The sequence below is a fragment of the Taeniopygia guttata genome, chromosome 3, assembly GCF_048771995.1.
Source record: "Taeniopygia guttata chromosome 3, bTaeGut7.mat, whole genome shotgun sequence".
NCBI classification, from domain to species: Eukaryota; Metazoa; Chordata; class Aves; order Passeriformes; family Estrildidae; genus Taeniopygia; species Taeniopygia guttata.
In genome coordinates this window covers 85,281,754-85,299,490 of record NC_133027.1, presented here as the reverse complement: position 1 = coordinate 85,299,490, position 17,737 = coordinate 85,281,754, and the positions used below count along the sequence as shown (strand labels likewise).

The window sequence follows — 17,737 nt, the reverse complement described above, 5'->3', positions numbered from 1 at the left end:
ATACCAGGGCTGCTGTTGCCCAGTCTGAATCTATGCCAAAAATAATGAGAACAAAATGCAGAGAGGGATGTGCAGAGACCTTATGCTTCTCTGTCCTCCAAGGGACCCTCGTCTTTAAGCCAACATCTAGCTCTGGTAGTGAAAGTAAGGGCAGATGCTAATACAGATTCATAAACAGAGTGAGATTTTGAGAGACTTCCTGTTCAAATCACTGTTGTTTGTAGCTTAGCACCCGAGATCCAGGAGGACAAGCTGACTCAAAGGACAAGAGACACTAACTAAGATATGCAGGGCACAAAGAGCAGAACAGACTGCTCTGGGGGAAATGAAAAGTGGAGCCCTACAACGCCTGTAGGTGCTGACCACTCCAAGCTTGCCAGCAGGACATGACTTTCAAAATAGAACCAGTGTGGTACATGGGTGCATTTGCAGCCTCTTCGAGACCTGGGAGGCAAAGCAGTACAGCAGCATGATGAGAGAGACAGACCCCTCATTAAGAGCTGGCAGGAGAAGATGCCTGGAATAAATACAGTGCCTCACTGTTTGCCCTTCTATGACAGATGGGGAGGCAGACACCAAGCACAAATGCCCAGGTGCCATTGAACTTGCCCTTGTCATCCAAGATGTGCTGCTCTTAGCTTTCATTCTTCACAGCTGATGAGGGAAGCAGGGTGAAGCTGAGGAGTTGTGCTGTCTGGAGAAATGGCTGGCTGATTTGGCATGCACTCCCCAAAGAGCTGACTGAAAAGGAGACAGCTTTTCTGAGAACAAGGACACAAGAGACCTGGGGAGGAGGAAAAACTGGGTGTCTGCATGCTGCAAACACTGTTGCAGCTTCAGTGGCATGAAGCCTCTTTGCCCAATGTCACTGAGATATGGTGACATTTCCAGCAGGGTAGAAAGGGCAGCACAAAGCTCAGAGCAACCTACCCTGACAAGAGCAAGGCAGAAGAACCCAGTAGCTAATGAGCTACACAGAAGTCACCGCGCTTCTGACAGCCTGACACCTCCCTGCAAAAACCTCTGTCATGCAAAACATTTCATTTTAATCAGGTTTTCCTCTAACATATCCCCAGCCTCTGTTCTGCAGAGCATCCCTCTTGGCAGTGCCTCCTGCACGGGTCCTGCACCTATAGTGGGGTCCCACAGAAACTGAATCCTTTTGATCCTCCTTTCCCCAGCCAAAGTTCCCAATGCTCCAGCATGCTTTTGCATTTGTCTCTCCTACCCCCACAGAGCTCTCTGCCAAAATGAGGCTTCCAGGAGCCTGCAGCTCAGAGTCCACAGTCAGAGCCCAGCTGGATCTCATGCAAAATTCACTTATGCAGACATGCACCAACCTGCTGCTCTATTATCAATAGGTGAACTGCAGCTGAACCTACCAGAGCCTTGATTCTTGACTGAACCAATTAAGACTCACTTCAAAGCCAGGTAGGGTCCCCAGCCACTTGATGTGCCACCTGATACCATGATGTCTGTTCCAGTGCCATCCTCTTCCCCTTCCCCAGCTCACCAGGGGCCTCCCATTTTCTCTTTCCAGCTGAGCCCTCCTCCAGCAAGCATATCAGTAGCACTGCAGATCTCTGCTCCATGTGGATTTGCACATTCACCCCTTCCCTGGTGCTGAATGCCCAAACAAAAAACCCTTTAACAAGCTGACTCACAGCTGGCACACTGAAACCTCCTAAGGAGCTGAGCACGGGATTCTCCGGAGGCAATACCATTCCCAGCAGTGAGAAAAAAATAACAGTCGGAGCATGGTCTAAAAAAAAGTGGGGAGGGTGGAGAATGGTCAGGCGGGGAAGGGGAAGAGGTGAATTTGTGGCTTTCAGCCTTTGCTCTAACCTGCCATTTAGCTCCATGTGCCTGGGTACCCATGACCTTCTGTCACAGGCAGCGACACCCTGCTCCAAGGGGCCTCCTCCACCCTGTCTCCTTCACCCTGTGAGTGGTCTTGCTCCAGTGTGGCAAGCAGGGTGGGCAGAGGTGCAGCAGGGTGCTTTTTGGTGGCTGCTGGTTCCTTGGAGCACGAGATAGCCTGGAGCCAGGGCTGGGAGCCAAAGCCACCCCCTCCCTGCATCAGACCTGTCATTTTATTTCCCCATTTGGGTCTTGATACCATGAATTATGGTTTTGCAGTTGGTTTGGTTGAAGTTTTTTTTTTTTTTTTTTGCATGTGGTGATCAGTCTAGTGTTCTGTGCCATGTCAGGGGGAGCACCAGCATCCACCCCTCTGGGAGGTCAGAGCCACAGTGGGGGAAGCTTTTGCTGGCTGCCAGAGCAGGATGCCACGTTTACTCCATCCTGATGTCCTCCTAGGCTATCCCCCTTGTGCTCCTCTCCCCAAATCCTGGGCTGGCTTGGGCCAGGCAATGGACAATGAGATCTCACCGCCTTCTGCTTTCACAGTGAGGTCTCCACGCAGGACCCATTGCGATGGAGGTGACGGTGGTCGTGGTTCAGGCAGCCTTCGTTGCGGTGTACAATGAGGACAGGGAAGTAGAGAGCATCCTGATAAGGAGGGGGGTCCTCCTCCTCCACAGTCACCTGGCTGGAGAGGCGTGTCTGCTCAGTGGGGCAGCTCTGCTCGTTCAGGCTGCCACTCCGGCTCTGCCAGAGGCAGCTGCGGCGCGAGCCATACAAGCGGCCCAGGGAGAAGCGGCTGCTGCTGAAGGGAATCCTGGGACTGCCATTGCAGATGCTCAGAGCACTGCGGGAGAAGATGGAGGAGCTGCTTATAGTCCTGTGGCACCGCTCGCAGTTCTGCCGGTAGCCCCCGTAGCGGCACGCAGAGTAGCTGGTGCAGCCGGAGAGCCCCACCAAGTCCATCAGGACCGCTTCCGAGTAGCTGGGCACCAGCTGCTGGTTGGATCGTATGTGCCACTCCAGCTCGGTGCTGTCCACCGTGTTGACACGGGGCATCCTCCGGCAGAAGGAGCGCTCCTCGGCCGGCGTCACTGCCACGTAATCAAATCCAAAGAGTTTTTCCACGTGGTAATGGACATAGGAGGTGCGGTACTCATTTAGCACCCGCAGGGGCCAGGATAGGGTCAGCAGAGCTGCCACCCAGAAGACATAGTGAGATACATACCAAGGCAGGTTGTCTGGGTCAGAAAAGGCCACCATGTATTCCTTGAAGTCCACATTTTTGAGGTGCATCCCCTCCCTGGCCTCCATGTAATCGTCTAGGCCCTCGTTCTCCGTGAAGAAGCGGGCTCGCTGGGTCAGATAGGAGTTCTCGGACTCCACGTTGGCAAAACTGAAACACTTTGTGAAGCGGAGCCGTGTGGCTGGGTAGCTCTCCAGGTCGATGAGGTCCTTGGAGATATCCTTAACTCCACAATTGGAATAATCAAACTCGGCCTCTGCCACGTGGGTGTTGACCCGCTCATGGTACACTTGGGTGGTGGTGTAGGCGTCCCCGTTGCGATAGCGGGTAACCTGCCGGGTCCTGCGGACGTAGTGGTAGCTGATGGCCTTCCACCAGATGCAGGGGGTCGCCTGCTGCATCCGCTGCACGCGCTCGTGCACGCTCTCCACGTCCACTTTGTACTGCAGCTCGTTGCGCGTGTAGCAGTGCCAGCACTCCACCAGGTACACCACGTAGAGCATCACCAGGAAAGCCAAGGGGATGTAGACGTAGCCGTTGGAACAGGGGCTGTCATGGTACATCATGGACTTGCCCTTGTAAGCGCTGTCAAAGGTCAGCCGGGTCACCTTGGTGACGTGGCACCAGGTCATGGCTCCCATGCAGCCGTACATGAGGAGGGACAGCAGCAGGCATTTCCAGTGGGACTCTCGGCACAGGGACTTGCTGAGAGACTGCTTCACTGGCCGCTGCTGCTCCGGGGGACCGGGGAGAAGGAGAGAGAAAACAAGAGAGGAGTCAGTAGGCTGCAGTGGCAGGGGAAGGGGTGCAGGCGGCAGGGTGCTGTGGTAGCACCTATAGCTCTGCGAACAGAGACCAAACAGCAGATGCTGTGGGGCTCCTGGCCTCATCGGGCAGGGCAGAGGCTGGGGTCTCTCACAGGATGACAGTCATGCAGTGCAGGCAACTATGACCCCTATCTCCATTTCTGGTGCTCTGCCCCTCCCCGGGAGACAGACAGAGCCCAGCTGGACAGGGCAGAGAGTGGCCAAGGACAACTGTGTCAGCTGCATCCTGAGCATCTCCCTTCTCCAATGGGGAGTAAACCCTACCATTGCCACTTCCCAGGAAGAGCTACTGGAGCACAAGATAACAGTCTGGGTGATCTCCTCCACATTCCTCAGCTTTTGCACACACCCCACTAGCAGCTCTAACTGATGTCATCCCACCAGAACCCCTCACCACAGCTCATCCCACTGCACACAAGTCTCCCCCCACTACCCAGTAATGACCAACAGCAACATTCCAATTTTTCCACCAGGGTGGCACAAGCTGCTGGTGTGCCTATAAGATGGAGAAACAGACCTTCTGCAGCTGGGAAGGTCTGTGTTTGGTAATGACAATTCCCATTACAACACTTGGCAGCCTAAGGAATTCTGAAATGCTTCTCAAGTGCTTTATAAACCATACCAATGAGAAAGTACTTTTCCACTATTGAAATGGAGCCACCTCTGGTAGGAAAGAAAGCAAATATGGAGTAACATCCTAAAAAGTATTCCGGCTGGAAGGGAGGAGCATCCTACCAATCTGCAGCAGCAAGGAGGGCAAGAGGCCACTCATAGCTGCTGGCAAATGTGCCTGCTCGCACTGAGATTCAGCTGTGACAGTCCACACTTCTGAAAAAACTGCTCTCAGGTCTTTCATGGTAAGGAAAAGGCAGAGCTTCAGCAACATGACTTTTAAAGGGATTGCACTGGTGCCTTTACCACAGTACAGTGCAGGATTTCACACAAATCCATGAAAAAAAAAAACTTGGTTAAGGAAACCTATGTCACTGCAACACTCTGAAGTCTCAAGTATTGATCCACTGTCTGTGAGATCTGACATCATCCTACCCAAAGAAAGAACAAAGTAACTATTTGCTTTCTTATACAGAAGATTTCATCCAGCTATCTCCAAAGGTGCAACCTGAGAGAGGGAGGTCAAGAACACCAGCCTTGTGCAGATGACACCAAATTCACTCAGAGGCTTCAAGTTTTGCTCTCCCTCTGCACCTGCAGGCAGCAGCAGTTCCTGAGCTCACCTCTGCCATGGCAGGGGCCAACACCAGCTGTAATGACACTGTTCACAGCACTGCAGTCCATGCCTCGCTCCATTACTCTCCACTCCTGAACATGCTGTGCTGGAGAGGTCTCTCATCCAGGAATCCCAAACAACTGCATGGGTTCACACTGCTAGAAAGCAGGAGGGGCACTTTCTCTCTGGCATGAAAAGGAAAATTAAAGCAAGAACCAGAAATCACAAGGCCACTAGCAGGTCTAGGGACAGACCTGTGCCTCTTCTTTCCTCTAAGAAATGCATCTTGCTCTTCTGAAGAGTCCCTCATTCCTGGCTTCTTGCTTGAGAGTCCCACAGGCCAATCCTTCCTCCCCACCCTTGTCAAAGCCTGCCAGTGGGACTTTCTGACATTGCACTCAGGGATCCTGCCCAAATCTCCAGCAGAAGTTTCTCTCCTAGAGGCATGCAGCTCCCCTGCCTGCCCACCCCACCAGCCAGCCCATAATGAGTAGAGCAGGATGCATGTCCAGAGAAACCACAGCTGGCAAGGGGAATAGTGGCACATCCCACTGGCAGTCCCAGCTATCAGCAATGCTGAGCTCCTCTCTTTGAAGACACGAGCTGAGAGCAGGACCTGGAGACAGAGCCCAGGGCTGGCAGGTGGGATGATGCTGGACTGCAGGCAACTCAGAGAAGTGCAGGGTGGCACTGCTGGCAGTGCCATGGACACATTTGCAGCCCAGTCCTCCCAGTGCAACTGACCACTGCAGCAGCCTCACAGTCACGGGACAAGAAGGCAACCCCAGGTAAGAAAAAAGGAAGTGAGGAGAAGAAGGGGGACCCTTTCAGGACTCAGAGCCACCTGAGCTGTGCTCTCCCTCCTGAGGTCAATGCTGCAGTTTACAAGAGCCTGCTCAGACCCCTCTGTCTTTGCTTGGCTGCAGCACGGCTCTCCCATGCTGGAATACTGTACCACTACCCAGGCAGCTAGAGGCTTCCTCTCTCACTGCTGCCTTCTGCCTTGCAGCTTTCCCTGGGGTGAGGAACTCTGAGGAACTAAAGGAGCTGCTCAGCCAAAGAAGGAGCATGGGGAGGGTCTGAACAGGGCCCTTGGAGTGGTACATGACAAACCTGGGGTGTCTGTGGGGTGTGAATGCTGAGAAACAGTACCTTGTTTAGGAGGCAGATATGCAAAAAGAGCACAAGGAATAAAGCAAAGCAACCAGCTCATTCATTTGCCAGCTGAGGAAGGGGCACCAGAATGACAGGTCTTTGGACACATCTGTCTCAGAAAAGCAAATTCCACCTCAGTCAGTCCCCAGCCCTTCACACTGCACTGCCTGTGTCGCAGGAGACGGGAGATGCTGGCTGTCACCCTGCAGAGATGTAGGCAAGCCCCACTGCGGGTACCCGAGCAGGGCAGGGAGCACGATGCAGCCCAGGCTTGGTTCCAAGAACTGTGTTAGCAGGGCTCTAGTCCATGCATTAGTCTCCTCCTAGGACTACGCAGTATTGAGATACTGCGGCGCTTTTATGGGGTCACACTAACCCCTGCTGTAAACTGTTTACAACCCAGCTTTGTCCTAGGCTTTTGAGGTAAAACACATACACCTCAGCTGCACTGGCGGGGTTTCCAAAAGCTGATCAAGTGCCAATGACAGGATGCAACCACAGCAGAGACAGAGGAGGAGCCAGATGCAGAGTCTAATTCCAGTAGGAACTGCAGCATCCCTGCTCCTCTCCCAGGCTGCAAAGGGCTCACAGGAGCAAACAATCACCTCCACAGATTCCTCCGCAGAAGCGGCTGAATAAGATTGTCTCCTTAAGCTCTTAACCAGCCTTGAATAAGTCCAGCATAGCAAACAAGCAGATAAAAAATGCTGGGGAAAGAGAAATGTGTCTCAGAACAGTGTCACTAGGAGGAAAGCAGGCACTGATATAAATGCTATCGTCATCGGCCCGCTGCAGTCTGAGGGAATGAGGCAAAAGACTTGCCCTACTTCACTGCAAACAAGGTTTCCCTCCATCACCAGGAGCCTCCTTCACTGCTCAGGCTCCAGCACTGGAGACTGGTAAGCAAATCTGCTATTGCAGGTGCACTGAAACATCTCTGCAGTGCTAGGGGGCAAGGCTGGCCATAGCTTAGCTGAATCTGTTGTGGGATCCCAAGCAGCTCCCTTCTCTGTGCTTCATTTCACTTTGTGGAATGCATGGGGTAACCCTTAGCAGGCGCTGACTGAGACACACCTCGGGAAAGGCAAGGGGTAGGCTGCTGCCTGGGCCTCCCCTCCCAGCTGCATGGCACTGGCCTCTGACACTGCCCCTGAAGTGAACAGAGATGGAGGCCCATGCTTGCAGTTACCGCTCGGGATGCATGGGGAGGGATGAAGGGGATGGAAGGGATGACTCACAACAAGACGTGAAGCAAAAGCAGACACCCACAAAGCACAGGGCAGAGGCAGTAGAAGAGGGGACCCCCATCACTGTTTGCACTAAGCTCCTTTGAGGTCTAGGGGATCCTCTTAAAAAAAAACAGCCTCAAGGGGACAAACATGCCCAGCACCTCAGTGGCCAAGCACAGGGGGCAAAATCCCTTAATCAGCCCTGCAACCTTGACCCTGCAACCTTGACCCTGCAACAAGAACTAAAACCCTTCAAGTTCTTCAAGCTACTCCCAGTAACAGCCTGGCCCTGGCCCCATCCACTGTCCCCTTTTTTAACAAGTGTTTCCAGGTCATTACCTCCCATGCCTCTCACCTGCCTCTCTCTGCAGATATCTCTGTGAAATCTCTGATTCACCTCCAGAATGCTAAACCTTCATATTTCAAATCGGCCTGGGGTTGAGAGGGTTAGGTGTCCTCTAGAGACAGCATTCTAGAGGGCTGAACAAACAATCCAAAAAAGCCCCAGAGCAGCAGCCTGAAGGCCCAGGTAGCTCCCGACTGCCAGGTGGTGGCAGCAGCTTGCAGGGGACTCCAGAGGGACTCCTGAGCATCAGTTTCCATGGCTCTTCCCCAGGATTCTTACATCATGCAAGAAATTAATAAGCCTTGATTCCTTTGACCTCAAATCCCCAGAAAAAATGAGATAGGGAGGATCCAGTCATTTCCAGGAATTACTGAAGGCTCTGGACAAACATTGGCAACTCCTGGCCAGGATGGTCCCAGCAAATACCCACATCACACACCCCATGCCTACAGCCCAGGTTCAGGAACTACCTGCCTACAAGAAAGAGGTGGCTCAGTCCCAGGCTGGCAGTGCTGCCAGCTGCAGAGGACATTGGAAGGCTGAGCATTGACAAGCCAGGGAATCCTGCCGGCAGTCAGCTCCCGCAGCAGTACCAAGGTCTCCATTTTACACAGGAACTTGGAGGAGGATTGGTTCCTTCCATCAGATCCCACCTGAGCAGCAAGATAAGGACATGTTTTTGCTTCTTCCCAGGCTGAAGATCTTGTCCCTTGGCTTCTCCTACCCTCCAAGTATGTATTGATGAGTGAAATTCAGTTCGGCACCACTAAGATGAGACACCTTCAAACAGGACACAGCAAGTTTCCCATTTTCCAGACATCTCCTCTGGCTTCCCACTCACTCTGGCCAATAGACCCTGACATGTGGGACTGAGCCACACTGCAGGGACACTCGGCAATGCTGGCACCAGCAGTTGGTTCTGATGGAAATGAGGACATTGCACAGCCATATGGCATTACATAGGCACTAGAGGGGAGGAGGAACATTCTCCCCTCCTGATAGTTCTGAAGACAAGAAGATTGCACTAGGTCAGTCCATGAATCCAAGCTCGTCACTAAAGTCTCACCTCATTGCATCAGATGAGACACCAGCAAGCATGGCACCATCATGAGAGGCTGCAGCTTCCCTGTCTTCCATCACCTGCTTCATGCAAGTGTGTGATAGATAGGTTCTGGTCACAAGAAGCATGACCTTAGCCTAAACAGAGCAGGTTATGGAATACAGCCTTTTTGCCTGCTCCCATGGAGTATTATACTGACACCCTTGTTGGCAGCCACCACAGAGTAACGGAAGCCTGGACAATCTTATAATCCCTGCGAACCAGGGGTCGCTGTAGGTGAGGGAAACTCTGTCTGGGCACTGCCCCTGCTACACTTCTTTCACTCAAACTGGCTCTTGCTCTGGCATCTCTGAAAAGTGTGCCGTCTTGAAAGTAGAAGCAGCACTGCCAGAGCACCAGCAGTAAGAGACCACACCACAGGGTACAAGCACGTCCTCATGCTAAAAAAGTGCCTCACAGTTTAGCTACCCTCATCAAGATCTGTTTGAAGAACTGGGCTCAGATCATCAGGAGTTGTTGAATGCAGGCAGGAAGAGAGGGACACAGAGTATACAGCATTTGTATAACTTCCCAGTCCTTGGACTTCAGCATTCCTTTCCTGCAATTATTTATATCTAAATATAAGTCTGTATATATAGAATAACCGTGCATGGGCATGCATGTTCTGCCCAAGCCAAGGAGGCAGAGAATACCAGGATTATGCAGTACTCACAAACTGCAGCTCCTCATCAGCAGAAGGGGAAGTGATGCAGCTTCTGAGTATCCCCCCCAGGCTGCCCTTTGAGCTGTGGTCTCACCAGACAGGGCAGCCCACCACAGCAGGAGTATGTTGCCCTTGCTACACTACCTAGTTGCCCTCCATGGCTCAGTAGCCCCATGGCATAAAGTGAGTCTCACCAGTCAGTGCAGTTGCCTTCTCTCTTCTTGGGAAGCCCAAGCTGCAAGCAGGATCTGTAGAGGCAGACAAAAGGGCTGGCACTCCTGCCTCTCATCGGTGCTCCCAAGGCACAGGGCACCCTGCTCTTGACCCTTTCTGGCATCTGCTGCCTGGACTCCAGAAAAGTCATCTGCTGAGGGAGACTGCAGCACACCTGGAGGCAAGGCTGTGCTGGTACCTGGCCTGCCCCAGTCTGCACCTTTCGCTTCTCTAGCTGGGACCAGACACCAGCAACAGCCCCTGGCTTTGCCATGTCCCCGAGCCCTCTTCTACCCTGCTGCCCACTGCGTCTTGCCTCACAGTGACCCAGGCAGCTGTGTCACATCCTGGATGCCCTCAGAAGCCAGCGCACAGCAAGGAGGAAGGTCTCCACATCCACTTCTCCCAGGCATAACAAGCTCTGCTCGCGGCAGTAAGCCCAAACGGTGCCCCGCGCTTCTCGTTTGTGATTTTTTCCCTTCCTCCTCCATCCCGGCCACAACAGCTCCGGCCCCCGCTCCGGACGGCGCTGGCTGCAGCTTCTCTTGCAGCCCTGGAAGCTCCGCAGCGATCCCCAAGTGACTGGCGAGCGATGGAGAAGAGGTGCGCTGGGGCAGCCCATCAGCGGCGCGGACCGACGGCTGGGTATCCTCGGCCCCCAGCCCCGAACCCCCCCCGCCCCGCCGGCCCGCATCGCATCCCCGGGGCCGGAGGGGGGCGAGAGGGGCTCCCAGCCAGCGGGTCCCTACCTGTGCGGGCAAAGCCCGGCCCAGCCCGCGGCTGGGCGGTCAGCGAACGCGCCATGCAAAGCGGGCGGGGAGGGAGGGTGCTAGGGGGCAGCCCCGGGCCGGGGGCGGCCGCTCTCCTCACCTCCTCTCTGGCCCCCTCCGCCTCCTCCTCCGGAGGCACCGGCGTGCTGCTGCCTCCCTCGCTGGCGGCGGCCGCCGAGGCCGGGGGGGACATGGCGGCGGGGGCGCCCCGCTGGCGGTGCCTGCGAGCCGGGCAGCTGCATTATCCCGCCCGCCGCCGGGCGCTGCCTCGCCGGGCGCCGGGCGGGCGGCGGGGCGGCGCGGCGGGCGGGCGGCGCGGCGGCATCGCCCCCAGCCGCGGCTCGGCGGCAGCGCTGGCCGCCCGCCGGCCCGGCCCCGGCCCCGCCGCAGCGCAGCGCCGCTACACGCGGCGGAGGGCGGGCAGAGCCGCGGTGGGAGGGCCGCGGCGGAGGCGGGGGGAACGGCACGGGGACGGGACGGGATGGGACGGGATGGGGATGGGGGCACAGCGGGATCCGCGGCCGCCCGAGCGGAACGGTGGATGACCTTGAGGCGCCGGCCGGCAGCAGAGAGGGAGGGAGCCCGGTGCAGAAGCCCCTCCCGAGCCCCCACCAGGAGCGGAGCTGCCGCCCGGCGCTGCCGGGGAAAGCTCCTGCTCTCAGCCGCGCCGAGGGGTCGTCAGGCTGGCTTCGGTCCCAGCTGGACAGCTGATGGAGAGGTGAGGGGTCCCGTGGGTTTTCCTTCCCTCGGGATGAAGCGGGAGAACCGGGAGCACTTCGCATGTGCCCCGTCTGCTTTTCTAATCTGTGGGCACCCCAGCTGGTCGGGGGAAGTGGGGCAGTGGTGACCGTCAGTGCTGATGCTGGCACTCACGGAAATCCTTAGGCTGGGCAGGATCTTCCCTATTGTGATCTGCACCGGGCCCAAAGATTCTCACCTAGCTATTGCCGAGCCAACTGCAGCTTATTTCTCAGCAGAGAAATGCTTGATTACGGGGATGAATGGAAAAGCATCTTCGGACCCTCAACCTAAATTAACAGGGGATCACACATAGAGTCTGGGAAGGGTCTGTACTTGTCGAGGTCTGGATATTGCAGGTACAGCCCAGCTTCCCTGATAGTCAGGAAATCAGGTGTCTCTGTAGGTGCTTCCCCAGATCTGTGCTGGGGAGAAGCATAAGCTACAGAATTTGCTGGAAAGTTCTCTTTTTCTGAGCTCTGAGGCTCAGCCTTGGCTATGGGATGATTGGCATGCCCTTGTCCACTGTTGCCTGGGACGAGGAAGGAACAGCGTGTAGGCGTGATGGTCTCACTCAAGGAGATGCATCCAAGGGGAATTGCCAACCCCTGCTTCTTATGGGAATAGATGTGATGGCTGGGGGTGCTGCTAAAGGAGCTCATCTTCAAAAGAGGCTGGGGATGTGTTTCCTCTTGCCTTTCCCCTGTTTCCATGGGAACAGCAGCAAACAGGAGCAGCCTGCTTGGAATTTCGCTGCCTACCGCTCAGACACCCCCTGCCCAGTCATCCTGGCAGACTTTGGCTCTTGAGAGTTTCAGACCCACCCTCATATGATGGATCCCATGTCTCCAAGGAAAACTCACACATGGATGTGTGTCATGGCAGAACAAGGCAAAGAAAAACAAGCCCAGAGCTGCCACAATTCCTGTAGCAGCATGTTATTCCATGCACACTAATAGACAGTTGAAAATAATTTGCATTCCTATATGCATTTCTGCTTTTTATAGAATGTGACCTCAGCTAGACCAAAAAGTGCCTGTGGGATTGCCCTCCAGGAACAGCACTTGTTTTATCTGAAAAATGTGAATATCATACAAAAAGAGCAAAGCAGAAGGGTGAATAGGGGGGAAAGGTGGTACGAGTTTATGTCTTTGCATTTAATAGCCCATGGTGTCTTTTTCTCTAAGGAATTTGTCCGTTTACTTTTGAATTTGTTTTGATTTTGGACTTGTAGGTGTTTCATGCATTCTGTGACAAGGAGTTTCACAGCACACGCACAGACTCAAGGAGCTTCCTTTGATGTGCCCATTCTGGGCTTTTTATCCACTAGGACCAGCCCTTGGGAAGCAGGCTGCTGCCACCCTTATGGAGCTACCCTCAGTGCAATTTATCCTCCACTGGTGGAGCCAGTGGCTACTGGTGAGCCAGAGGTAGAGTTTTTTTGTGTCAGGCATCCTTGATACCGGTCCTGGCAGCATATCTTGGAGACAACACGGTCAAGCACATCAACAGCTGTGCTATTTTTGAGATGAGGTGGCACAAAAGAGGTTATGTGCCCTGCTTTGTCTGAACTGAAGTTGTATATGTTCTCAGTCACTTCCTGAGGAAAACAGGCATGTAGCAGATTTCAACCCTTGGGCAGGTACCCAAAGGCATGGCTGATAATGTGTAACAAAGGACTCCCAGGAATGGGAGAAATAAGACTATATATGATGCTTAGGCCTTTCAGAAACTAAAGCAGGACGGACAGCACCCAAGTTTGTGTTCTGTGTCATCATCAGAAGGAGGACCCAGAAGCTGTAATTACAATACACTGCCTGATCCACTCAATCCTTCTTTTCTTGGGGGCAAGAGACAAAAAGTTGAGAGATTTCCCCCCAGTTTTTCCTGTAGGTTTCAGGATGCTCTAGTGGAAAATCATGTTGGAGAGCAGGGTATTTCTGGGATGGATGCCTTTCTGATGTGACAAAATGGAGGGAGGCTTTTAAGACCCAGCAACTGAAGTAGAGGTGGTGCCCTTACCAATAGGTTTGTTCTCCAGAAACCCTGTACCTGCCACCCTGCAGAGACATTCATGTCTGTTCCAAGCAAGCATAAAGCATGACATCATATTTGCAGGATTCGTTCACTTTCCATAATGCACCAAACCACAAAAGGTCTCACTCTTCTGTCTCCAGTAGTTACAGAAAATTGCCTTTTAGTTCCTGCTTAAATATGTTATTAGTTCCTACCCATGAAGCAAATTTGCTTTCAATTTCTAAAAAAAATTTGATGGAGGTTGCATTTTAAACCAGATGGCCATAGATAACCTATCCTTGTGCTGGGATTTGTAGCCTAAATAGAAAAATGGATTTTACAGCATCATATAGATATATATATCATTTTGTTTAGCTTTATTTTTTTCATTAGACCAAGTGTGATCAAGACTCAGTCTTTTGTTCCAAAGCAATCAGTGATTCCTAGCGGTGTGCTGCTTTTTGTCTCTTAAGAAGATGCGTGGCAGAGAATCCCCTCGTGTTAGGATGCAGGATTTTCTATGCTCAGAAATTAATGCCTATTCAATTTAGAAATTTCAAGAATACTTTGTACTGGCTGCCTTAGCCTTCCAGAATGTGTCACTCCAATTAAATTACTCCTTATTAATGCAACAAGGGGAGTGTGGGTGAAGGAATGCGCCTCTTGCTCCAGCTAAACAACATCCCTTTGCCACTGCTGTTGACTGTCTGGGTGCCATCTACCTCTGCAAGCTTTGTCCTCAAGGAAATATGTGCCATTAGTTGTGTTCTCATCCGCTGCACTCAGACTTCATGTCTCCTGGGAGGAGATTCAGGTGTGCTTTTTTTATTGTGGGAAGGAAACCCCCAGGTGACTGGGGAGCTCATTTCTGTTTAGCATCGCTAACAGGGGTACACATCACAACTGCAGTCCCCAAACACTCAAAATCTTGAACCTCACAAAGTAGGTGGGTTTGTAGCTGCTGCTCTGGGGCACATTTCACTGAATAGAATTGCTGTCATTGAAAAGTCTTTGATCCCCGTTCTGATCCATTCTTTTCCAACAGGCTGCCTGTATACAGTTCGGTTTGTTTTCCATCCAGCCTCATGAGAGTCTATTTTGTCATCATCACAGCTTTTGTGAGGCTCCACAGAGGTTTCTGGGTCAGGTTAAATCATTTTCCTCTCTGCAGTAGCACAACAGGATACCCAGGGCCCTCCCTCACATCCCCCTTAGAAATGAAAAGCGGATTCAGCACTGCCCAGATGCTGTTTGACAGTCCTCAGGACATTTTGTTCAATATAACTCCAGAGCAGCGGCAACTGCCTCAAGTGCCTGGAAACTGAGCCAAATCCTCCTCTGCCAAATGCTTTGTTCTCACTTAAATTTTTGGCCCATCACCCCCAGAAAGGAATAAACCACAGAAACTAATGTCTCAGGGAATTTAGTCTATCTCTAGTTACGCTCCCAAGAGTCACCTCCCTAAAAGCAGAAAACGGGTTTCTGTTGCAGTTTGCCTTCCCCACACTGTGGGGTAGGAGTTGACATACCCTGACCTGAAGAAGCATCCCTGTCCCAACAAGCTCTCCCCATGGACCTGGCTGGCAGGGAAGTTGCTGTTCTAGAGAAGGGGGCTAAAACTCACTGCATGCTTAGGGGTCATTGTATAGGCCAGGTCTGTCAGTGTGGCCAAAGTCCTGGAGAATGGCTGCAGTCCTACTTTCTGTGTGCCCCATCACCTGGGCAACACAAACTTGGTCATGACTTAGTTCGTGGTGTCAGAACTGCTCTGTCCAATGGGATGGCCACCTGGTCCTGCTCAGCACCCGAATATTTCAAACAGCTCACTCACCCTCACCTCCCCTCCCTTCCACCCTGCTCACCTCTCTCCCAGCCCCTGCCTGGGCTCCTCACATGTTTTCAATAGTATGGCTCCCCACCAGGCCAGTTCCCAACTCACTCTGATGCAAGTGTGGAGAGACACAAGCCCTAATTCAGTCTGGCAGCCGGGAGGTTTAACTCTCCTGAAAGCAGAGCCGAGCTTGCATGAGTAATACCTAGCCACTCAGAGCACTGCTGGGAGACAAGGACTGGGCTAGTGGGGGTGCAAGGCTGCAGAAAGCAGTTCAAGCAGAATCAACTTAAAAATGAAAGTTAACCCATCCTCCCTTCTACCAGCCATCAGGTCCAGTGTGGCAATGCTGAAGCCCAGGAGCAGCACTGGAAGCATCTGTCCTGTGCTCTCTGGCAAGGTGAGCTGAGGCATGCCTGGGTGGGTTGAGGTTTTTGTTTTGTCTTGGGAAGTCTCTGCCAGATGAACTGTACTTAGAGAGCCATGAATAAATTACAGCCCAGCAATGGAGCACTGTCTTCCACAGCTATTCCATGGGGAGGGAGGAGCATTCTTCATTAGAGATGTGGCTAGACAGAGGTTATCAGAGCCACCCTCTGAAGTGAGTCTGTCTCATCACTAGCTATATAGAGAGCCCCAGGTGACAAGATTTCTCACCTAGGGCACAGATTCACCATCTATTTAAGCATGGTTTTATTATCAGTTTTCCAAGACCATCTGCCACTCCCTCCCCATTCATAATTACATCTGCCATCTCCCTTGGGAGAGCTCTGAGCACACACACACACACACACACATAAATACATAGCAAGGGCTATCAGCCATGCATTTGCCCAGATGCAAGCAGAGAGCATTGCTGCAGCAGCCACCAGGCTGGAATTACACGAGGGATATAATTTAGAATGAAGTTTTGTTAAAATATCTAGGGGTTTTGTGCACTCACTTTGTAAGGTTGAGGATTTTTTGTGCATCTTTATACCGATCACTTTTTTTTTGCGGAAGTGAACGCAGTGGCCAAGAGTGGAGTGAGTTAGGTGTGATCCCCATTCAAGGGATTAACTAATCCTCTTGTCCAATTTCCTATACATCATACACACTGTGAACAACAGAAGGAGATAGAAATTTCCCTGTTCACTGGGACTCTGAGCAACAATGGGAGTCTTCTCAGGAAGGGTGTTAGCTGGGCAGCTTGCTGACCACCTACATGTAGACAAACCTGATCTGCTCCAGGTTGTGTCACCACAATGGCACGATGGCTACCATACATTCCAGGAGTGCACAATGGAAGTATGAGAGGCATCCAACACAGACTACAAAGAGAAAAATTCTGGCTGGAAATAATCCCATATTGAAAAAGCAAGCAGATGCCCAGAGCAGCATCCCTGGAGCAATTCAGTGACCCTGTGACTTCAGCCAGACTTACCAGGAGAGGGCAGCCAGTGCTTTCTGGGCTGACTACCCCAGAAAATGGGTAGTTGAGCAGGACCTGCTTTTAATTGCTCTGTTGGAAAGCTTGGCCTTGCTTCTGGGCATAGCATCTCAAAAAGTCATGTTCCTCCTTTCCTTTATTGGAGCAGAAAGTGAAGTGACCCAGTTTGGTGCACTACAGAACTGATTTGGTGTCAGATATGTGAAACCACAGTCAGAGCAGAGAGTCTGTTGTTTTCCTGCAACTTTCATTACTCTTCCAGGGCTTCTGCTTCCCTTGAATGCCCAGCTCACAGGCTGAACTCTCTGAACTGGAGCTGGAGCTCCAGACATCTGTCCAGGTTGTTGTTTGGGGTGCCCAGCAACATCTCTGGTGAGGAGAATGCAGAAGGGGCTTCCTCAAATGGGGATCTGGCACCTTTCTTATGGACTCGGCATTTCTGATTTCTGGGGATGAAGGAAAAGGGCTGCATTCCCAGGGAATGGGGCAGCTCAGTGCTCATATGGGATGAAACTGGACAGTCTGCATAGGGGGAAGGTAGCACCAGTCACATTGCCTGGTATGAATTATTGTGGCAATAACTGCTTATCACAATTTCAGGTGACCAATATTGCTTACAAATAACAGCACCTCAGCTGGTAATTAAAAGACCATTATATTTTCTCAGAACAGACATAGACTGGGTATAATTTCCGTGGGTATAATTTTCCTTTCTCCATCTCTCTCAGCTGCTTTTCACTTATTTTACCCAGTTAACAGCTCAGAGAAGATGCTGGCGCCAGGCCAGGCCTTCGTTTAATTTAGTCAGTCAGAAGGCTGTGCTTGGGGACAGGACATTATCAGGGACAATGCCCAGGAGTCTGGGTAGCTTAGGGGTTCCTCCCCATGCCCATACTCTTACCTGATGTGCCTCGCAGTGCAGTATGGTGGGAAAGCGCTGGTGCCTTGAACAGCGTGTGCTGACACTGACCTCTGGTGGGAATAGATCCTTTTCTCTTTAGATTTTCCCTGCAGTTTAAACCATTTTAAGTGATACATATTAAAGGGAACTGGAGAGACCAAAGAACAAGAGCTTCGTTTTTT

At 52.3% G+C, this 17,737-nt stretch overlaps 1 protein-coding gene across 1 annotated transcript; it reads right to left on the bottom strand.

The window, feature by feature from the left end:
- Nucleotides 1-1,172: 1,172 nt before the first annotated feature.
- Nucleotides 1,173-11,039, bottom strand: TMEM151B (transmembrane protein 151B). The gene is made up of 2 exons (XM_030268598.4): nt 10,741-11,039; nt 1,173-3,840 (listed from the first exon to the last, which is right to left on the bottom strand). Exons 1-2 carry the CDS (start codon nt 10,831-10,833, stop codon nt 2,404-2,406), a joined length of 1,530 nt encoding a protein of 509 aa, XP_030124458.1. The 5' UTR covers nt 10,834-11,039; the 3' UTR covers nt 1,173-2,403.
- Nucleotides 11,040-17,737: the final 6,698 nt, after the last annotated feature.